This window comes from Belonocnema kinseyi, chromosome 3 (assembly GCF_010883055.1).
Source record: "Belonocnema kinseyi isolate 2016_QV_RU_SX_M_011 chromosome 3, B_treatae_v1, whole genome shotgun sequence".
Taxonomy (NCBI): domain Eukaryota; kingdom Metazoa; phylum Arthropoda; class Insecta; order Hymenoptera; family Cynipidae; genus Belonocnema; species Belonocnema kinseyi.
Genome location: NC_046659.1, coordinates 19,090,231 through 19,115,083, shown reverse-complemented (window position 1 = coordinate 19,115,083; position 24,853 = coordinate 19,090,231). Strand labels below are relative to the sequence as shown.

Below are 24,853 nucleotides of genomic sequence, written 5' to 3'. Positions count from 1 at the left end.
TATATGCATTCACTTTAAATAGGACCAATAATATTTGATACCAATATTCTCGCATTCCATTAATATTTTTTTTTTAAATACCTTTTTTGCCATATCATTAGAGTATTGCACTAGTGGGTTTTAAAATTAATCAAAATGTTTAAATAAAAATTCCATTTTTACAATTATGATCGATCTTCGGTCGGTATACAGTTGTATGATGAACAAGGGATAAAAGCACTGGCTGCCAGTAGTGCGAGTATACCCTATAGGAGTCCCGCAGGGGCCCTTCTTCTAATTGGGTTGTAGGCCAGCTGACCCCACTAGAATTCTACTAAAAAATGTAGTCAGGCCCCATGACTTTGAAGTTTCGTTATAGGTAGGGCTCCGATTAGTTTTCTCCACTAGAGCCCGATTGAAGATATGGAAAACTAGATACAGCCACACTAGAGCCCTTTTTCAATTTGTGAACGTGTCATTTCTGGTTTAGAATTAAATTTTCGGTTGAAATTTTATATTTTTGGAATCTATGCTTATAAACTCATTTTGAATGAATTCAACTCTTATTTATTTAAAATTAAAATCTTTTTTAGGAGAAATGTTAATAACGCATTTTATGTTATGTAAAAGATAGTATTGTTTCTTTTTTCTAGGGAAAACATTTAAGTATTAAGGTTGATCTGACAGCACGACATGGTCGCTCATTTATGGGCGTCAACATTCAATTTGTGAAAGATCACAAATTAATTTTGAGAACTTTAGCAGTGAAAGAGCTTTTTGATAAGCACACCAGCGTTTCACTGCTAAAGAAAATTAAAGAGATCTTAGCGGCTTATGAAATCGACCTCAAACAAATATACTCTTTCACATCGGACAATGCGCGAAGTATGGTGAAGATGTGCAGACTGATTAAAGAAAATCAAGAAGGAAGCATGGAAGAGGCTGAGATAGGAGAGGAATCTTCAAAGCAGGACGAAGAAGGATTCGCACATTTAATTAATTTAGATAGGGAGAGCCAAGAAGACAGTGACGATAAATCAATAAAGTTATTCATCCAAGAAGACGAATGTGAGAGTAATGATGAAAAAGTAATCGACGAGGAGCGCGAGAAACTCACAAAAGATTTTCAGACCGAAGAGGAGACAACAGCTCTGTTAGTCGATTGCGAGATTTGTTCCTATGGACAAACAGTGAAGGGGGTTCGTTGTGCAGCACACACGCTCCAGCTTGCTGTTGATGACAGCATAAAAAACCATAGAATGCTCATCAACAAAGCTCGGAAAGCTGCTGTGCAGTTTAGAGTTGAAAGTGTTTTGAGGAAAGCACGTGCTTTTGGACGTGGACTCGGAACCACTAAACACTTGCCAAAACCCCCTCTCGACGATCGAAATGCTTCTTGTTTTAGCGTTGTTCAGGTCCTACGGTTACCTGATAAAAAATTTTAATCTCTCGGATGAAGAGTGGGACGAGCTAGAGCTGTACATTCAGTCTTTCAGCGTTGTTGATGTCTGACTTGTATTTGATCTGGGAAAAATGCAAGATCGATACAAAGAGGATCAACTCGCTTTTAGCACAAACCGTTTTCGAAAATATGGAAAAGAGGGGAAAATCCCTTATCGGAAACTAGAGTTTGTTGGCATCGATGTACCTGGATCCTCGATTTGCGATCCTTTTAGAAGGTGAAGGTGAGGAGACAGCGGCTCGCCACTTGCAAATTCTGCATAATCGTCTTGCACGTGAAAGGGGAATCTGTGAGGACAAAAGTGTCTGCAGCACTTCCAACGAAGTTGAGGATGAAGACGATTCTGCAGCAGCAGAAATTGCAAGAAGGGTAGCTCGAAAATTTCGAGAGAAAAATGATCTCTCTAACGGACGTGTCGAAGTCGATGACCTAAGACTCCAGCTGGAAAATTTCCAAGAGCAGATACCTCAGCCGGAGTCTTGTGATGTCCTGGCGTACTGGAAGGACAAGAAACACACTTGGCCAGAATTGCATGAGCTGGCCATGATTGTACTTGCTACTCCAGCAACTCAAGTCAGTGTGGAGAGATTATTTTCAGGAATGCGGTACATTTTCTCCACATTACGCGGTAACTTAAAGGGTGAAATTTTGGATCTCATTCTTCTGATTCGTTGCAACATCGACATTTTTGATAAAAATGACTCTGATGACGACGATGACGAACATATCGAATCTAAAAAAATGCTGTATTCTGTTATATGAGAGAATGATATCGATATTTCATATTTTCGGAATATCATTATCTCGCGAAACAGAGTATAGACATTGGTCACCTTTTGAGTTACATTGTCTTTGCGACGTCATAAAGATGTCTTTTAATGTTTGAAAGTCTTTTGTGACTTTCTTGAACTACGCAGCGTTACCGGACATTTTCCTCATATAAAAACACGAAACTTCCATTGATCGAGATAATTATTTCTAATTTTATCAGTCGCCGATGATTATTTCAATTTATGTACTTTTGCTACAGCAGTCAACAATAACTCTAATCATACAGATTTATTTAATACATAAGATGCGCCATAATTGCGTTAAATGAATAATGTATTAGATCAAATTATAAATATTCTTAATACGCAATATCACTATTCAATTTTTATAAATTTATTTAATTAATTTATTCAAGTTGCTTTGGTTGACTTTATTTAGCAGGACGTAAAATGTATTTTAGCAATTTTTCTTCATTTCTCATCCAGTCACAGTAGTTTTACTCTATCATATTCTGCGCATTCTATTTTAGCCGATACTACTTGTACATGTGTTTGAATATTTTCTGGAATTAGTTTAAAAGGTAAATTCCAATAAAATCATTCAAATTTTCAGAAATTTAATTTGAAAGTTAAAGAAAAATATAACATAAAAATCATTTTCAAGTCTCAATGAAAATGATTTTTTAATGTTTATATGTTATAAATGAAGTAATTAATCATTAGCTGATTAGTAAATCAAAGTTTCAGAAAGAAAAATTCAAATTACAAAAAATATATAAGGTAGAAATTATTCAAATTGTTCAATAAATTAATTACTATTAGATAATTAACTTGGTTCACAATATTAAATTACGTAAAGAATAAACCTTAAAATTGTTTAATTAAGTGAGATAAATTGATTATTTACTTCAAGATTATGTAATTGAATATTAGATATGGTTTGTATAATAAAGTTTTATTTATATTTAAATACCCCTATTCTAATTTGATAATTTGTATCGGATGTTGTGAATTAATGATCTGAATTCAATCTTCAAAATTCTATGCAAATATCTTTTAAGCTTTTATGCAAATAGTTTGAAAGATTATTAATGCTTTAAATTTTCAGGAAAATATGAGACAAAAATTATTTTGATGTTTCAATACAATAATTGTTTATTGTATTTTATGCTATGAAATGTGCTCGGAATGTACTGATTAATTTGTTCTTAATGGTTTTTATTCGAAATTAAACACTCTAATTTGTATGCTTTTATGAATATTATTTATTATATTCTAATTTTATATACAAGTCTTCTTTGTATCAAATATTCTACACGATTCATTATATATAATTATGTTTTAAATAAAGGCGTCTCTGAGTGGAGCATTATTAGTTTATTTTAATTTGTGCATCAACTTATTTGTCTCACCTCCTTTCTGATACCATAATTAACATTATTATAGTAAAAATGTTAAAGTGTATGAAAAACTTTGCAAGACTGGAAAAAAGAATTAGGTAATTCATATACGCAGAAAATTTGTTCATTAAAATTCACCCAATTATTTCGGTAAATGGAAAAAATTATTGCATTCAGATAAAGTTTACAACTATTTTAGGATTTAATACAAAACAGAACTATAATTATTACAAAAGAGTTATGTAAAATTTCAAGTCCAAGAGTGAAAATTCTGATAGGTAATAATTCATATAAGGACTGTATTATTTCCATACCAGTATATCATAAAATAACGCAAAGTAATGTACATTTTTCTTAAATGAATTATATAAAGTTTATTTTCGTTTGATATTAACGATTCATTTAAATTATTTAAAGGAAAGTATATATTGCACTTTTTTTTTAGAAATTTTCACTTTTATTATAAGTACACAACAGTATGGTAAAATGAAAATCGCTAGGAACGTCAAGATTGTCAGGGCTGAAGTTTAAAGCCAAGTCCCACGTACAAACTTTAAAATTTTTCAGTTTCGGTTAATATTTTAGAACTTCAGAAAATATTCGAATATATGGATTAGTTTTACATGTTTGATTTTATTCCATAAATTCTAATCTAATTTAATCTAATAGATTTTACATTAATTTAATCTGTAGGTTTTTAATGTTCAATTTTTCAGAAATTTAAAATATTGAAAAGTAAGTCATTTAGGGTTTTAAGGCTACAGAATTTTGGATAAAAAAATTCTCCAATGTTTTTATTTACTTCCTCTAAATTTATAAGCCCGTTTATCAATACAATGTTGGAATAAGAAATTTTGATGAACGGGCACAAGATATTTTTTGTATTGCCCTGACGTACTCTCACTTCAACTTTTTAGGCGAGATTTTTACATTCTCATCAGAGAAGGTATTAGATTTGTGTAAAATGTTACGCCCCCCAGATTTTGTCAAATGTCCACGGTTTGAGACCCCCTGAATCCGCAAAACAGGTTTTTACGAATTTGTCTTTCTGCCTGTATGTGTATGTGTCTTTCTGTCTGTATGAATGTCTGTCTGCCTGTGAATACGATGACTTTTGAAAAAAATTAATCTATTAGATTGCCTTTTGGTACACTCGTTTAATGTCCTAAACTAAATGTCAAGTTCGTTAGCCAGCCATTTTGGATGAAAATTTAAAAAGTGCGCACATTTTGAATATTTTTAAGACTACTTTTTTGAAAATTCAAAAATTCTCTATACGATTATTCATAGAATTCAAAAAATTTAACAATTTATCCTAAAGACTTTTTTCAATTAATCAAAAATTACTAGAGTTATAGCATTTTCAAAATCCGAAAAAACAAACTAAAAATGAACAATTTAGGCCAAACAACTCATGATACGAAAAAAAGTCTCTAAAAGAAAAACGTTGATTTTTGAAAGCCCTGCGAGATTATGATAAAAACTTTCTCAATTTGGTCAAAAAGTTGAAAATTCCAAATTTAATCGTACCAAAAATGTTTGAAACCACATTTTTCAAGATTAAAAAATTCTATGTTCATAGTACTAAGAAACTCAAACAATTTATTGATATGACTTTTTTCTATAAAAAGAAAATTATCAGAGTTAGAGCATCTTCAAAATCCAAAAAACAAACTGAAATGAACATTTTAAGCCAAACAACGCATGATATGAAAAAAAAGACAAGAGAAGAAAAATTTTGCTTTTTGAAATCCCTACAGGACTACGATAACAACTTTTTTAATTTGCTCGAAAAGTTGAACATTCCAAATTTGATCGTACCAAAAATAATGAAAAATTCAAAAATTACATTTTTTGGTCAAACTATGCAAGATACGAAAAAAATGAAAAAGCTCAAATTTTGCGCCCTGGAAAGAACTACAATTTTATAATCAATCACTTTTCGATATAAGCTACGAAAAAAATGAGACAAAAATTGTTCATCCAAAAAGATCTATAATTTTTGATAGGACACGTAGTTTTTGCTCTAGTCGTAAAAAATAACATTTAAAATAAAAATATTAAATTTATTTGAAAAAACGACACAAGGTATGAACTTAAATTACCAGACAAAAGTTGTTTGCCTAAAAAGATCTATAAATTTATTATTAATCATTTTTCGATAGGACGAGTAGATCTTCTGTTAATCGTAAAACATAAGATAAAAAATGCAAAATTAACTTTTTGTAAAAAGCACAGAAAAGACGAAAGAGAAGTTACAGATTCGCAGTAGTTTTTATTTAATCGTAAAAAACAACATTAAAAATTTTAAAAATTATAAAAACAAGGAAATAAGAATTAGTATGATTCAATTTTTATGCATATTATGATTTGTAATGATATGCATTTATTGAAATGATACTATAATTGATATAAAAGTTTTGTGTATAATGTAGAAAAGTTGACATGTTGGACAAAATCGAGTGCGAAGCACGAGATACGTGATGAGAATGTGTTCGTTAAAGCCAAAAGAGCCTTAACAAAAGAGAGGTCAAAATCACAAAATTACAGCTGTCGGACCGTTCACCTTTGATTTTAAAAGTCCTGTGCCCGAATGCGGAAGAAATGTAAAGACCAAGTGCGGAGTGCGTTTGCCATCAGTCGCGTGCCGTAGGTGCGCTCAGAAACTCGAGCTAAGCTCTTTTAACCAAAGAGAATTCACAATTACAAAATTACAGTGGTGGATGTTTTGAGTCTTAATTTTAAAATGTTTGCGCAAGAATGTGCGAAAATATAAAGACCGAGTGCGTAGCCTTCAGGTCTAGTCGTTTATATTATTAAAAGCGTGCAACTACATTATATGCACTGTTTTGTAATTTAATGTAATTATTTAAGACAAATTATGTAAGGATGTGTAGTAAGTGGATGACCTTCCACAGAATTTAATTGTGGCACGAATATATGTTTTTGCTGGCGCACGAAATTTTATATGACTAGGATGTAGAATTCACATATAGAACGGGAGATTGTTTTATTTGATTGAAACTGTTACTAACAGTTCGAATCCTTTTACCTAACTGGTAGGTAATCGAGATCTCATTTTACCTAACTATCAGATAATCTTTATCATCTAGTTGTATTATTTCGTACTGGATAACGAATTAAATTATTATAAATTTATATTAACAACTGATATTTTTATATCAAATATTACCCTATTTCATTTCACATGACTGAATGTGAAATCTTAATGAAATGACATGCATGACTTTAGCTCTTTTTCGACGCTTATAAAGCGGGGCTAAAGCTCTACTTTTTACCCCCTAGTGATTAAAAAGTGACGTCAAAGGTGAATAATGCAAATCATACATTGAGCTTGCATTTAAGGATAATCAGCACACTCACCGTCAGAACTGGAATATTACCACAGTTTGCCAAAAAATTTCATAAATTTCCGAAAATTTATAAAAATGTTGAAAATTGAATTTCGGGTAATTTATGATAACTTACCATATTTATCTGTAAAATAACTATAAATTAGCGAGAATTTTCGAACATTCATAAACATTATTCTATTGAAATTTAAATAATTTTTTTTTTAAATTACCATAAATTACCTAGAATATCTTCATAAGTAACAGAATTTTTCATGACTTCTCAGAAATTTATAAAAATATTAAAAATTTAATGTTGGGTAATTTATGGTGAGTTGCCATACCTGTAAAGTTGTACACCCAATATAGAAAATTGAAGTTTTCTTTAGATTTCTGGGCATCTCTTTAATAGTCCTGGAGCTTGTTATATGTTTTAGCAATAGTTCTGATGAAATTAAAGCAATGGAAACGCACTTTTCAAAAGTGAGGGGCTAACTTCACACTCCCCTCCATTTTTGCAAAAGTGAACTTTTCTTAGGAGTTTCGGGTAAATTAAAGATGTTCCTAGAGTTATTGATAATTTTTATTAATGTTTCTGGCTAATTTCATCAAAAAACCGTTTTTTTTTTTAAATAAAAGTAGCTAGTACTCCACTTAAAAGAAAATTCCAGTTTTCCCTGTACGATTCTCTGGTTCTATAAGATTCCTGGAGTTCTCTGACAACAAAATTTAAAAAAAATCAAAAGTCCATCCAAAAGCATCATTTTCACAAATGCAAAAAGTTAAAAAATGTCTCGTTCAGATAATCCAAAGGTTCTTTATAGAGTGCTAATCGAAGTTTTGGACTTTCTTTTATCATAGATCTACGAAAAAGAGTAATATAACTTTTTTCGACAAAGTCAAGATTCGAAGAACTGCGACATTTTTAACAAAAATCAACATTTTGTAATTCGAAAATGTCGAGAGTTCTAATAGTTCTGTTCTGAGTCCTGGACTTCTTAATGACAGCTCTACAAAAAGTGATATGGCACTTTTGGACAAAGTCAAAATTGGAAGAACTACAGCACTTTTAAGAAAAACCAAAAACTTTAGAATTCAAAAATGTTAAGACTTCGAAAGGTTCTGATCGCAATTCTGAACTTCTTCATGAGACATCTACAAAAAAATATTATACAATTTTTCGATCAACTAAAAATTCGAAGAACCACAGTACTTTTAGAAAATCCTAAATTTTTAGAGTTCTAAAGGTTCTGATCTGAGTTCTGGACGTCTTCATGAGAGCTCTACAAAAAAGTGAAAAAAAGTTTTATAACACTTTTCGCTTAAGGAAAAATTTGAAGAACTACAGCACTTTCAGAAAATCAAAAATTTTGGTAATTTAAGTAATTTTAATTTTACAGATCACAATTAGGTACCTACGTCTATTTAAAATTGTTGAATAATGCTCATAAAATATCAAATTTTGATAATATTCGTTTGTCTGAAATTTCAATCTTTGTTCATTATTCATTAATATTATAAAAAGGAATTTATTATTATGAATTTTGTACCTACAGACAACTTTTTGTTTCAGAAACATTTTGTTATGATTCATGCTGGAGCTAAATTATTTAGCTCCGGTACGAACATAGAGACAAATAATTTCAACTCAGGTACGGTACGAAATTGTAGACCAGAAAATAATTTCCACTCCGAACATAAATATTCCTCACTGAAAATGATTTTAGAACCATAGTGATTAAAAAGATTTTCTCGATTTTCAAAAACCCTCCGATGTACAATATTGTACAGTACTAACAGGTAAACTCGTAAACGAACCCGTAGATAAGGATTCGTATTTAAGTACCGTCTGAAATTTCTTAACCAGGCATAAGTAAAGTACAACTCGGGTTTTAAAATATTCATTGGCACATTTACAGCCGTACCTAAGGCTCAAAATCTCCAATGCCCCTAATTTCGCAACAACGAGGAGAAAAATTTAACCGGAGTAAAACCTCCGTACCGGGTCCCTGAAATTTATAAAAAAAATGCCTGGATGAAAAGAATCAAATGAATGCAAAGAATTATGGTGGGACTATGATTTCGTTGAAAATGTAACAATTTAAAAAAAATTCTTTTTTGTTGAAAATTCATCTTAGGCAGTAGATTATTAACCTTCTTGATGACTAATTCTTTTTTTTTATTTAAAATTCATTTCTTCGGTTAATAATTTAAATATGAGGTTGACAATTCCTTTAAATAATTCAAAATTTTTATTGAAATTTCATGTATTTTGTGAACCATCTGGTTTTTTTTTGGTTGAAAATTTATGTCCTTAATAAAAATTAAATAACTTTAAATCAGTATTTACATGCTATACATAAAATTGAATTTTTTTCGATGGACATTTGTTGTAGGATAGGTTTATATTAGATGGAGAATTTGTTTAGAAATTCAAATATTTGATTAGCGTTTCATGTATTTTGTGAGAAATCTTTGTTTCTTGGTGCAAAAAATTAATATCTTTGGCGGAAAATAAGTTTTTATATAAAAATTAATTTTCTTAATCGAAAATTCATTTTTATAACTGAAAATATAACTATTCCAATTATTATTGAAAATAATTTTTTTATAGTAATTTTATAATTTAATTTTAAATTCAATTAAAAATCTTTTTACGTACTTTGTCACGACTAAATATTTCGATAATAACTTCTTCTTGGTCAAAAATTTATTTGACTCCTATATTCAATATTCTAAGGTTTTGAGAATTATTCATTGATTTAAAATTGTTACGATATAGAGGTGATTTGCAGAAGATGTAGGTGAAATATAATAAGAATCAATTCACATTAATATTTTGGTATATTTATTACTTTTCTGACATACAATGCATGCACAGGACCGTGCTTTGTGTCGCGAGTGCCCCAATAATGTTACGTTTATTGCACTTCTCAGAATTAATTTATTTATAATTTATTGAATTATAATTTATTGTAAATAAATATAAAAAATTATGGCAGCCTGTGTTGTTTGTGCGCGTTGTCAAGACGTTTAAATGGGTATATGTTTTCATACGTAAGTAAAGCCCTACCGAAAAGAATCTTTGAGTATATACTAAAAATTCTTTAAGTCAAAGAAGCTCAGAGAAATTCCCCGCAGGCACTCAGGTAGATATTTTTAAAGGTCCAGAAAGGTCGTTTAAATGGTCTGAAGGCTTTAAAATATCCTTTCCGAAATTTAAATAAGAATACGATCATAAATAACAAGCAGAGAGGCTATCTCAATAGAGTAGCCGACACTCAAGGGTCCTTCGTTAAGCTTTAGGATTAAAATTTAGAAGTAGATTTTTTTTAATTTTATATTTAACAGCCTAAAACATAATAATTGGGAATCTACGGGTTTCGATGAGTTCAGATATCTAACTTTTTTTTTTTACTGCTTAAAATTAGAATTAATAGAACGTTTCACGTAAATGGAATGAGATACGCCAAAAAAGACAACATTTTTGAATTCAACTACAAAATTGTATATCAGTATATAAGTTATAATTATAAATGAGTATAATGAGAAAATTCATCAATTAAAAAAAAGTGTTAATAATTTAAAGTGAAATTTTAAAAGGGAGACCGGATGAGCCACGACCAACTACTGTAAATAACTCAGCCTGCCCGGTACATGAGGAATACAAAAAGAACATTATATTACCGTCGCGCCACCCTTAAAACGACGACTAAAAGGATCTTGAAAAGGACCCAACTCTCTCAAACTATCTTCGAGGCTATTTTGTTTCAAATGGACTTTGTTTATAGACTCAAATGGGCCAAGCTATTTCGCTAAAGAAAACTTAAGAGATTTCTTTCGGTAGGGAGTTATTGAATATAGTCAAATAAAAAATGTTACAACAAAAACAAAACCTCAAAATATGAAGTTCTGTACCTATGCAATACAAATGGTTATTTTTAATGTTATAGAAATATTGTTCAAATTTTTGGCCGTTTTTACATTATTTTTGAACTCACATAATGATTAGTATTGTAGCATTTTCAATCCAATTTCAAGAAGAATTGAAGGTTACCAAGTTTTCAAAATAATCTATCTGAAACAGGTTATTTCACATGAATGTTCTTTAAAATTCAATTTATTATAACTACAAATTGCTCATGTATTGTTTATATTTTTTTTAATTAACCGTACAGAATATTCAGGCAATGCCCGGGGCCACCAATTCACTGGACAGAGTCCTGAAATAAATAAAGGCAGGTTTACGTCTCATATGTTTTTTCTCTCTCGAGCCCATTTCAGTTTTCCCGAAAGCATGACCGGTCCATTTCTATATGACGATGGCAGATACGCGGCCATCTCGTATCCAGTGTATATATATCAGTGTTTTCACACGCACCCGTTCAAAGAGCATGAGGGTGGCGTCAGTGATCCCAACTTTGGCATGTTGAGCTACTGCGCTTGCCCGGTAGGTCGACCCTAATTAGTCGCTGTTGGCGCGCAATTCAAATCGGTTAAAATTGACAATTATTGAAAATAGGCAACATCATTATAATAAATTGCACATTAATATTAGAAATTACGTAATTTGTGTTGTAAGGTTAGAAAAAAATACCAACGAGTATATTTTTTGAATAATATAAAATTTTTCTTTCAATTATTCAATATATTTATATATTTTTTTCAATATATTTTAACATTATATTATAAAAATTAAATTAATTATTATAATTTTCAATTTAAACTATAGAAACTTGGTTTATTTAATTTGAAAATTTACCGATATTTACAATTCCCGTGCCATTTTCACATTTTCCGCGGTCAAAATTCCTCGGAAAACTGGTCATGTGAATAGCCTTGGACAATTGCCTGTCTGCGCCGGGTAGACGGACAGAGGTATAAATGTACCCTTACATGTTCATCTGACGACTGCACTTGTTGAGAAGCCTAATGATGTATTTGCACGCCTGTCGACTGGTTGTCAGCCAGCAGAAAAATCATAAAAGTGAAAGAGATAGAGGGCACTTTTCTTTTAATTTTCCGCTCTCTGTCTCTTTCACTATAATAACTTTTCGACTGGCTGGCGTCCAGTAAATAGGCGTGTAAATACACCATAAACCCTCCCCCGGAGGGGAAATGTCGGTCAAATTAATCCAACAGATGGCACCACAAAAAGTAGGTCTGACTTTTTCATTGAATTGCATTAAGAAAAAGCAAAAATAATGAAAAACTTGAAGCTGTTTGCAAATAAACAAACAAAAATGCATTTAAAAATAAGAGTAACTATTACTAATTATTTAAAAACAGAAAGTGATAAAAATATGTAGTTTAATATGAATCAAATTTAATTTTGAGATATATTTTGAAAAAAATTTGAGCTTTATTTTTGTATGATTTATTTTTCTGATATTATTGATTTTATTATTCGTTGTAGTCAAATAAATTTATTGGTAAATTTATTAATGTAGCTAATGAACAAATTAATAATATTTAAGACCTCAATGACAAAATTAATTAATTCATATATATGATCAAAAGAATTATTAAAAAATATATTACTTACATCCAATATAAATACAATAATAATTAAAATATGTAAGACTACAACTTCAGATGCAAAGTAAAGAATCTTTGAACCTTTGAAATCTTAACAATTTCAAGTTTTGAAGGAAATATTTTTAAAAAGTAATGGTAATTTTAATTAAAATGTTTGGAGGGAATAGTTTGGTAAAAAGTCAATGACAAGACTGATAAATGAGAAAATTAATAAAATATAATTTAATATAATGTATATATTTATTTAAATTGAACCGAACATCATATACACATTTATACAGTTCAATAATTTATATATTTCTTCTTTATCTTGAAAGCTTTTTTCTCGCTGCATGCAACCTCTAATGATTTTATTTAAAAAATTTAATATAATGGAGATTTGGAATTAAGTAGTTAATCATATTATTGCAAACCTCATTTCTAAAATGAACAGACTATAAGCTATTGAACTCTATAAACAAATGTACTGTACTCATGACCCACAGTTGGAGGAAATGCACTTATGTCATTCAAAAATGTCCAGAGCCTTCAATTTTCTTACGATTTGGAATTTTTTGTTTTAAATTAAAGATTATTAAATTCTATAGATGTTGACTCTCTGAACTTTTGTCTCCTCTATTCTTTTATTAATAATTTTTCCACTCAAAGTATAGAAACACTAAAATTTTGTATATAACAATTTTTTACGCTTTAATAACTGATCAAGAAAACTTTATATTGTGTTGAATGAATGTTAAGGGACACATAGAATACAAATAATTTGTTCAATAATCCATTTATTTGTTATAAACCAAGTTTATGAACAAATGGACAAATAGTATTATTATCAGTCAAAAAAATTGTCTGCTAAAAACGCTTCACATTAATGCAGGAATGACATTTAATAACAAAAATAATTTAAAAGTTTATAATAACTACTGTGATAAACAATATTTGTGGTAACATATTAGAATTTGAGATTTTATCATATTTGATAAAATATAACAATTAAAATTTTTGTAAACAAATTAGATAAACAGATTTAACATTTCGGCCCTTTCGCATAGAATTTTTGTTTGCACTGGAAATTTTGTAAGCTATTGGACAAGTGACTGCTAGTAACAAAAATATTGGAAAAGGTTAACAATAACCACTGGTATTAACAATTCTTCTAACAAAATATTCAAACTTAAGATTTTATCAAATTTAAATTTTCTTTGATTGCCAAGTCGGTGCGTGTTTGTCAAAAGATTTTGTAACAAGTGAATATCAGCATGCAGTGCTAAGATTCATTTTCAATCTATTACGGTTGAAAACACGACTTTTTCCAAGTGAAACTGCCAACCTTTGGAAATTGTTTCTGTAAATTGTTTATAAACATGTAAGTTGTTATATTCTACTAAATATTATCAAAGATACATTTTTTTAGGAATATCCGTAGTCATCGTAGCAATTAAAGGAAATAAAATTTTTGATAAAACCTTTCATTTGAATATTTGGTCACGAGAATTATTTTTTTGTTAATTTCTCAAATATTTTTGTGACTAGCAGTCATTCGTTCAACAGCTTAAAACATTTCCAGTGCAAAAAAAAGTCTATGCGAAAGAACCAAAATTTTGAATTTCTTTATCTAATGTATTTACAAAAATTTAAATTGTTATATTTTATCAAATATTATTAAATATTTATTGTTTCAGGGAGTACCGGAAGTCGTTTCGGCGATTGAAGGAAATTATAATGTGAAAAATCTGAAATTCTAATATTTCGCCACATGAATTGTTTATAACAATAGTTATTTTAAACATTTAAATTATTTTTGTTATTAAATGTCATTCCTACATTAATGTGAAGCACGTTTAGCAAAACAAAAATATTACCGTTAATAAGATTATTTGTCAATTTGTTTATCGAATTTGTTTATAACAAATAAATGGAATAATGAACAAATTATATGTATTTCATGAGTCCCTAAACAATCATTTAAGCAAATATAAAGCTTTCCTGGTCAAGCTGAATGAAAAAAGTTAATTTCCTCCTACTGTGTGTCATGAGTACGGTACGTTTATTTATAGAGTTCAATAGTTTATAGTCTATTCATTTTAGAAATAAGGTTTGCAATAATAATATTAACTATTTAATTCAAAATCTTTTCTAAATTCAAAATTTTAAGTAAAATTATTAGGGGTAGAATGCAGCAAAAAAAGCTCTAAAGATTAAGCAACAAATAAATGATTGAACTGTATAAATGTATAATGATTTTCGGTTCAATTTACATAAATATATACATTATATTAAATAATATTAAGCCATTTTTCTTATTTATTAGTCTTGTAATTGACTTTTTAACAAATTAGTCCCTCAAGCATTTCAGTTGCAATTACCATTATTTTAAAAAAATATTTTCTTCAAAACTTTAAATTTTTAAGGTTTTAAAGGTATAAAGATTCTTTACTGTGCAACTTAAGTTGTAGTCTTAAATATTTCAATTATTATTATATTCATATTGGATTAATTTTTTTATTAGCTACATTAATAATTTTAACAAAAAATAATTTTTCGTAGCTTTAACAAATAACAAAATCAATAACATCAGCAAAATAAATCATAGAAATATGAAGTTCGAACTGCTTTCAAAATGTATCTCAACATTATATTTTATTCATATTCAACTACATATTTTTATGACTTTTTCTTTTTTTAAATATTTAGTAATAGTGACTCTAATTTTTTCATATATATTTTTTTGTTTATTTGCAAACAACATCAAGTTTTTTTATCTTTGCTTTTTCTTAATGCAATTCAATGTAAAAGGCAGACCTACTTTTTTGTGGCGCCATCTGTTGGATTAGTTTAAAAGACAATTCCCCTCCGGATCTTGAGAAAACAGAAAAGTGGGGTGATGCATGGGGCTGGCTTCGCGGTATCACCTGGTACCACTCCAGCGGTGCTCACGGACTGCGACTTTTTCCACTGCGCACGCGTGATGCAGTGATGGAGTAAGGAAGAAGACAGATGTCCTCTTCGTCACTCCTTTCTTACTTTCTTTGCACTTTGCGCCCTCTACTTGTGTTCCGATTTTTTTCCGCAAAATGAGATAACTGAATCTTGCTCAAGTTTTTTTGATTCATGACTGAAACGAGTGCTCATTGCTTATTATAAAACAACAGTTTGCTGCCAGCCATTTTGATTAGTAATATGGCGTCAGCCGACATTAATATGGCGTCTTCGGACATAATAGCTGAAGTTGAAATCCAGCCAGACATTCAAGAAGTTGAGATCGAGACAATTCCAGTAGAAATTCCGTGTGAGACCGTGGAAACAACAATTGAAGGTACTGATGGGCAACCGATGATAGCCCTCCAGCCACTTCCAGAGACTGTTCGTGAAGAAATCATACTACAGACTCAGGAAGAAATTGTTGGTGGTGATCCTCTCAGCGTTTATGACCAAATACCTGTTCCAGAGAACGATATATATGTTGAGTCAAGTCCAGGTCCATCAAAAAAGGTTTCTAAAAAACCCAGAAAAACAGGCAACGCCAGATTTCGAGCTCCTGATCACGCTATTTTCGGCGATATGGCATCTGAAACAAAAACAAGAAAATGGGAACAGAAACAAGTTCAAATCAAGACACTAGAAGGTGAATTCTCGGTAACGATGTGGGCATCCGGTACGGACGACGGTAAGATAATTTTAGGTTTTCCATTTATATAGCTCTTTGACATATTTCATATTTTTTTCTTATACGCCACAACCAAACTGAAAGTATTCTATTGTTTGTTGCTTATAAGAAAGTATAACATCATTTCCATAGCTAATATTAAAATTCACGGGCAAAATAAACAATCTTGTGTTTGTTTTGATCAGTCAAACGCCATTGTTAACATTAAAGGAAGCAGACATGTTTTGAAAATGGCTTCTCTTGTCATGGCCGCATGCTATTGAAGAATCAAAACTAAACAATAGTAAAAGAATACCACTATGTTTTCCCCAGCGGTCAATAAGTCTGCTTCAATCCTTTTTCAAATTCGTGCAGTTAGCATTTCTTGCAATTAAAAAATCTTTTTTTCTTAATGTGATCTTATGTAACAGAATGATTCAAAAACGCTTAATCGAGAATGCATGTTTGCCTCATTAGAGTCAAATACATATTAATCAAAAAAGAGGGAGAAAAAGCAAAGAGTTAACCATACCCACTCCTCTTTTCATTTATCTTTCTGTGTATTTTTATACTGCAAGGAACCACGACATGCTGCGAGACCAATTTCGACCTCGTCAGTGGAAATAATATAGAGGACTAAGGGCAAATGTTTTGGTTTTAGGCTTAACATTAATTTGAAAACCGGTAGTAAAAATAAAAATCCTTTTTCAGATCATATTTATATTATGTTTTGTGTATTTATGTTGTTATTTAATACTGCGTTTAATGATATTCGTACAAATTTTAAATATTAACGTTGTTGGTCCCTTGTAGCATAAAAAAGACAAAGAAAGAATAAAGAAAAGAGGGGTTGCATTGCTTTTTCTCCTCCTTTTCATTATTATATAGTTAGTGGTAACAAATCATATTCAGTGGTTGCTTTTTAAACGCTTTTTGGATTATTTATAAAAATGGTATTTTTATCTGATTAGAACGTATCGCCTTTTTGCACTTCAACTCGCCACGAAATCGGAACTTTTAAGAAATGATTGATAAAATTAATAAGAAGAATGCATTGAAGTTTTCTGTGGCCGATGATTTTAGCTGAAGCTTAAAATGTTTGTTAGAAACAAATTTGATCATTTTTTTCTGAGGCGTTGCACAATCCGTGCACTAAAAACTTTGATCATTTCGATAGTCGATCAAAATTTTGAACAAGCGGAAATTTCAGTGAGAAAGTTGGTCAGTAAGCTTTAAAGAAGTCAACTGAAAAGTTTTATATCGATTGAAATAGTAATGAACAAACTGTTATTGTATTAATTTTGTGGCACCATCGATTATCTCCCGCATAAGCTGCGCCCTGTCCGGCAAGCTGTTGTTGCTCAACAGCTAAGTGAACTCTGCCTTAGAGCACTTTAGAAAATTTTAAATTTAAATACTATAAAGTATGGGTAATCATGGTTTATAATCATTTTTCTTCTTTCCTGATTAAAATATGTAAACGTTGCTACTTCTAGAGACATGCGCTTCATAAAATTCTCAAAAATAAAGAATACGTACACGTTTCCTTTCTTGAATACCGCATGTCCTCTGCCTCACCTCAAGTTTTTTTAGATTAAATCTACTATTGTTTTAAAGAGTTAATAATTAGCTTTCACTAGAAAATGTCTAGTTAAATTGAGCAGTAAATTGGCAACAATTTTTTTTTTTTTTTGAATGCAAGTTAAAACTTGTATTTCATGTGTTTAATTAAATAATTAACATTTAACAATCAAAATCTGTTACCAAATATATTATTTTTACTTTAATTTTGATATTTCATTTACAGTAGCAGATTAAAAGTGTAGTATTCAATTTCTGTTAGCCTAAGGCAGGGCTCTCCACAATCTACAGACACAGGATTGCTCGGCCTTTTTCAAGATCTACCAATTTTTCTGGTATAACTTCACAGACTTGAAATACAAATTATTTTCTTTAAAGTAGTTGATCTAAGCGATTGCCGATAATTATTCACAAATAAATGTTTTACACATTAATAATACTAAATAATTAAAAAATGTTAATAATAATTCAAGTAAGTGCTCAAAAATAAATTCAAAGTGTTCAAAATTTAAGAGTTTTTGTAAAATTAAGAATTTGTAAATAAAATTATTTCAGAATAAAATTTCGAAAAAAGAAAAACTGCAGAACTTTCAAAAATGATCACCTAACATTTAAAGGAATTTAAATTTCATTAGCACTTTTAAATAAAAATAATTTTCAATTTGATACTACTTTAAACTACATTAAATGTTTCAAAGTCAAAACAGCTTAAATTGTAGAATTTAAAATTTTTATTGCATTAAAAAAAAATTACTCTAAAATAAAAAACCTTAATTTTTCGTAATTTTTACCGTTCAAAATGTAAGTTTTTAACATTGTAAATCTTTAAAATTGAATTATTCGAAAAAAACTTTAAAAATGAAATTAATCTTTGATTTTTAATAGAAAAGTTTTGAAAAACGCTATCGCAACTGAAGAGGCAAAGTTCTTTGCATTGATATTAACAGATTGTAAGAATTGTAATTTATTTATTTTTTGTATATCTGTTAGAGTTAGATATAATAATTTGATCAATTATTTAACAATTTTTTAAACTTTTAAGGTTGAAAATTTTGTTATTATGGATTTTAAAATTGTTTATGTTTTTAACATTAGGTAATAGAAACACATGGACGCGTGAATTTCTTGCTACTTTTTAATATTTCACATTACTTTAATGTGATATAATTTTGTATGTAATTATAACAATGATGTAATTATGGTATACTTTAGATCAATTTAAGTCTGAATTTGAAAATGAAAATTTGAATTATTTATAAACAAAATAATTTTCAAGGCATTTAAATTGTGAGTATAAAAAATTAAAATTGCATGAAATATTTTATTTAACAATATTAAAGTAACTAAAACTAAACATTAATTATTTTATTTCATAATTCTCAATTTTAGCTTGAAGTTTCGAATAGAAATGAGGGTCTCGAGTTTAAGGGTTCCCAGCAGCACAAATCAGGTAAAAGGGTTTGACAGTTCTGGGTAAAAACTGAGTAGATCTGACCTATTGGCCTGGGATGGCTAGTAGATACAGGATCTACCTTTGTAGACCCCTGGCCTAAGGGCAGCATATTTATGGTCGCCTAGGGGTGGCAAATGCTCAAATCCACCACTGGTTATTCATCATATTAAGTTTATCATGTATATTTATTTTACTACTCACAAAAATGCAACATAAGTAATTCTAAATTGTCACTACCCATTTAATTTTACCTAGCACAAGCCCTGATTTATTCAAGCTCCTGAAAAAAACAAGAACCCAACGACCAAATTTGGACAACAACGAACAAACAAAAAATGCTCCTATAGCAATTTGAAAAAATAAGAAAAGAATTTTCTGAGAAAAATAAAAATGAGAAAAGAAAATGAGAAGCCAACCAATCACATCCCCTTCCTTGTTTGTTTCTTTCGTTTTTTTATATTTTTATTAATCAAATTGCAATACAAGAACATCAATAACAAAAATAGCATTACCAACAGGTAGCAAATTGACAGTAACGATGAACCTGTGCTGTCATTTTCATACCTGAGAATCGAATGAGGGTCAGTAGGTATATCTGTTGTAACCACAATAGAAATATCTGTCATAATTACATCAGAAATAGAGAAAGTTAAAGAAAAACAAAATTCATGAAACAACACCGTTAAATGTAATTAATCATATTAGCATAACTTTTGTTTAATTTATCCAAATCGGTTTTTCAATTAATAGATCACTTTTTTTGTTTTTTTGATAGAAAGAATTTCCATGAATACCCTCTTTCTCCTCATTACCTTCATTATGCAAAATTTTAACATCCCAGTCAAACTCATGTTCATCCTCAACAAATTTCTTTGTATGTCTGGCAAGAACACCTATAAAAGCGTCCTAAACTAACATCAATTTTGTGTTTCTCTAACCTAGTATTAAGAAGTCGGCCAGCCTGTCCCACGTAATTCGTCTTACAGATCATGCAAGTGATTATCTGTGGACAAAATATTACTTTGTGTTTGATTTGTTGAATTTTAATTGCAATATGTTTCTCAATTAACTTTTGCGGGCAATGGCTTAGAAAAAGGATATTCCTAACAATATTCAAATTTCGTGTGTGAAATGAAAAATGGGACAAACTTAGAACTCTCTCAACGAAGTCTTTGATTACTGCAATTTTGTTTTGAAAAGGATGGACAGACAAGAAATTTAAAATTCTTCCTGAATATGTACTTTCTCTTTATCAATTGGTAATAATATTACTATCCCGTCCCCTAATCACTTCTATGTCCAAAAAACTGATTTTATTATCTTGCTCTATTTCATGAGTAAATTGTAAGTCTTTGGCGAAAACTGTTTAAAGCATCCATGACCATCTGTAATTTTGCTAGATGAACACATAATAAGGCATCGTCGACATACCGAAAATAAAAAGGCAAAACTATGTTTAATTTCTTGAAAGCAAAAACCTCTCAATCCATGACTTAGTGCTATAATCGGCGAAATGACAAAACGTATGGGAGTACCAAACTTCTGTTTAAAAAATGATCCATTAAATTTAAAATAAGTTAAGTTCATGATGAAAACTATACCTTCGATAAAATCTTTTTGACATAATCAAGTACGAATTTCAATTTTATCCCATCTATTTAAAATTGCCTGTTCAACTAATTCAGCGGTTATATTCGGAAACATTGCACTAACATCCAAAGAAATTATTACATAGTCATCCGGGACCGTTTTTGGAATAATTATTTTTCTGAATTCCCAATTAGTTTTAATATTGTGTTTTGAAGTTGAGATAGAATATATGAGAATCAAATTAAAGTTTTCTTCTGAAAATTTAGTGGGAGTACTAATAGTTGAAATAACTATTCATACGGGAAAGCCATCTTTGCGAATCTTTCTCAAATCATAACATCTGGCAAGGACTGTGTCTTCAGTATTAATATCAGTCCATCTTATACCTTCTCCCAGATGTCCTTTCTTCCTCTAATCGTAAAGCAGCTTAAAAGAGTCTCTTTTTAATTTTCTTAACGGATCTTCATGTAATAATTCAAAATTATCGTGATTAGAAAGCAAATTCTCCATATCCCTAACATAATCTGATTTTTCCATGCAAACAGTAATACTGCCTTTATCAGCACTCATGCAAACTATATCAGGGTTATTTCTAAGAAAATCTTTTGTCATTAGAAATTTTACAATCAATATTACTAATATACAAAAAAAATGTTATCAAAAAAGCTCTTTGACAAGTATAAGACCTTGTTTCGGAAATCCTGCTGATCCAAAATAGGAATTTTGTGTATCAAATTTCAACATATTTTATTAAAAATTCAACATCTTCTGTTATTTCACTCATTTGTTTCGACTTACTTTTTATCACACGGTTGCTGAAACCTTGACCCAATCTGAAAGTATATAACTGAATATCTGTAACAATTTAAATATCTTAAATTTTGCAGTCCTGGTTTTTCTCATTTTAAATAAAAATTATCTGTAGCTGAGCGGCCTTTGCGAAGGAGTTCCAACTAACGCTGTAATAACGTCTTACCAACCTGGCTGCGGCCTACGCGGGAGAAAAGCAATCGTATCAGAAAATGAAGACATCGAAAATTTGATAAATACTATTTCAATTGAGCTAAAACTTTCCAGAAAATTTCTGTGAACCATCATGAACAATTTTCTCACTTGCAGTTTTCGATTGTTCAAAATGTGCTAGACTCTCGAACTGATAGAAATTGTTTGTGCACGAATTGTGCAATGTCTCAGAAAAAAATATGCACTTTTTCTAATAAAACTTTTGAACTTCAATTAACGCCATCAGTCGCGCCAGATGATAGTGCATACTTTTTATGGATTGTATTAAAAAATGTTTAAAAGTTCATATTTCGTCGCGAGGTGAAGTGAAAAAGGCGAAATGTTCTAATCAGATAAAAAAGTTTTTTACAAAATATAATTAAACAACTAAAAAAGTTTTAAAAATTCTCTTTAAAGTACAAGATGCGTAATTGAATTTCCAATGCGGATACGTATTAAAAAAATTAAAATTGGAAACTTTATTCTCACGTGCTCAGGGGCCTCCCACTCAACCAAAGTAATTTTATATCTACTTTTTGCATTCGGAGCCTCAACCTTATTAAGGTAAAGACACTAGTTAGTGACATTGATAGTTTTCAAGCCATGGTTACACTTTTTGACATGGGTGTCTTCGGAGTGGCGCCATACGCATTATAACAAAGATTTTGGGTTCAAACTTGCACAATTGACTGTTCAAATGTTAATAAATATATAGTGAAAAGTTCAAAGTTGTATATTGTTATCGTTCGTAAAAAAAATCCTCAAAAAATTTTAAAAAAGGGGCGTCACACGGCGTGACTCCCTGAATAAATGTTGATTATTTGTGTGCTTCATAAGAGTGGATGGGTAAGTGACACATGTGTACCTTTTAATGACTGTGATTTTGCTCTATCGCTAACAGGTTCAAAGAGGCTTGTGATACCCCTCAGTGATAGAAACCGTGATAGGGCTTAGAATTGTTGATATTTGTTACTGCGACTGGCTCCACAACGTGTTCTGAGAATTGTACGTGCTTCGACGTGCGTTCGTTTCAACGCATGCATGTGCTTTGTTACCCATTGCTGCCTACTGTCAAGTATACCTCATTGGTGCATATTTCAGTGGTGCGGTGGTTCATTGCAGTTCAATGTTTATCGGAGCGCTGGAATGTGGGCCAATAAAACATTCGCGACAGTTCTCAGTTGACAGCAATACCCTGGTGGAAAGAGAGGATTTCCCAATAGACCTAGTACTAAAGGAAATATCCCCTAAAAGAAAGAAAAAAGAAGGTTTGATAACAATGGACAGTAACGCACATGTACACGTTGTTTGAGCGTGCGTCGACGTTGCTTCAGTAACGATTTTTTAATAGTATTCAAATGGGCAGATTGTATATTTTCGTAGAAGTTCAGTTGGATAAATGCTTTGAATAGTAAGTAATATGATGCTATGCGCACAGTATGTGACGTGCGCCGAAGAAAGGGGGCTTACTCTGAAAAAATCGAAATCAAGGTTTTAGCACATTTCGATAGTTGTTGAGGTCGTCTTTTTAATTAAACCATCGGAAAAAGTATCCGAGCATTATTATTGCTAATAATTGAGTTGTTGGGTACCCGAGTAATAGGGCTTTGGCTCGAAAGCTCAAGATTCTGTGAAATATCTCCCACCACTCACCACACCATCTACGCGTCTCATCTATTTCCGTGAGCCGCGTCTACGACCAATCTCTTTACGTGAGAATGTAGTGGTAAATGGGCAGTTTCGTGAGTCTTCCCTCTCTCCTAAAAGTCCGGTCTATGGCGTCGACTTCAATCGTTTGTCCTGCAAAATCTCACTTTTCAGAGTAAGCCCCCTTTCTTCGGCGCACCTCAAATATGTTGTTAACCTATTACAGACTCCAATTCACTGTCGCTCGACTTTAACAACACACTTTTCAAAGATTTTTGTCATGAGAATGACCATCAAAGGTTGGAGAGGAGTCGAAGAAAACATTTAAGTTTACGACGATAATGTTATATTCCGGCAGCCAACGACAATTTTTAGTCAATCATTTCCTTGTACCTAATATTTTGGGGAATGGTTCAGACAGGTGTAATATAAGTGTAGTTAGCCCCAGCTGGGGCTCTTTGTGTGGGTGGGGCAATGGCAGCCGCCTTAACAGGTAAAAAAAAAGTTTTCAAGGCTTTTCTTCCTCTTGAAACTTTGTGAGATGATAGTTAATATAATATTTAAACGAAGAAAACCGTCAGCTGGTTTTATGTAGGTGGAAAACCCTTCAGTTATATGCTTTTCAACATTTTCATAATTTTCTAAAAAAGGAAAAAAAATGTTTTATAAGTTAAGAAATATCAATCAGAATTTCTAATAGATGTAAAACATATGTGTTTCGAAACTATTATAATGAAATTTTCTAATTTGACAAAATTTGTAAACTTGGATCATTTTAAAAAATATGCAATTTTGGTTTTTTAATAGATCCATAAGTATAAAACATTATTTTCAGTCGATTTTAACCAAATTTACAAATTATCTTGAAGTTCTTTAATTGGAAATGAATTATCGAGCGCGAGTTTCGTAATGAGAGTGTAATCGTCAAAACTGTAGGTGCTGTGAAAACCTGCTTTAAAAACAAACAAAATTTCAGTTACAATTTATGGCTGTAATTCCTCAGAAGTTTAAATCACAATTTTCGATTTAAGTTATAGTATTTACGTTATTTGAAAAAATGTAGTTAAAGTGTACGAATTAAAGGTACGAACACGAGCGCGAGAGCGTATTTCCGCGCTCTAGGCGCGCTCAAACTTGGCACAAAGCGCCGCGCGCGCGCAACGCGCAATGAGAATGTGCACGCGCAGCGGGCATATTTTTGTTTCTTACAGTTTGCCTTGGAAAGTTCAAATGTATTTAATTTGTAATACGTCTCATGTATAATTTCATATTAAACCTACAAATACTATAATTTTTTACAAAAATGATTCCTTTGTTAATTTATTTATTTGTTTCTTTTATTATTGACAAATCAAAATATATAGATACAAATATAAATTTAAACGCGTAAGTACACAATTTAAATATTTAAACGTACGATCGCGCGCCGAAGAGCGCG

General features: G+C 30.6%; 2 protein-coding genes across 2 annotated transcripts in view; both read left to right on the top strand.

The window, feature by feature from the left end:
* The first annotated feature begins 1,621 nt into the window (after nt 1-1,621).
* LOC117169733 (zinc finger BED domain-containing protein 4-like) lies at nt 1,622-2,203 on the top strand. The gene has a single exon (XM_033356239.1). It carries the CDS (start codon nt 1,622-1,624, stop codon nt 2,201-2,203), a length of 582 nt encoding a protein of 193 aa, XP_033212130.1.
* Nucleotides 2,204-15,600: 13,397 nt separating this feature from the next.
* LOC117169005 (transcriptional repressor protein YY1-like) overlaps nt 15,601-24,853 on the top strand; it is a 166,619-nt gene continuing 157,366 nt past the window's right edge. Inside the window, exon 1 of the mRNA XM_033355048.1 lies at nt 15,601-16,163. Within this exon, the coding sequence (XP_033210939.1) occupies nt 15,677-16,163 (487 nt within the window). The 5' untranslated portion in view covers nt 15,601-15,676. The remainder of the gene's footprint in view (nt 16,164-24,853) is intronic.

Coding starts and splice junctions, on each gene's coding strand:
- LOC117169733 (XM_033356239.1), top strand. CDS start 1,622: ATGTACCTGGATCCTCGATTTGCGATCCTTTTAGAAGGTGAAGGTGAG.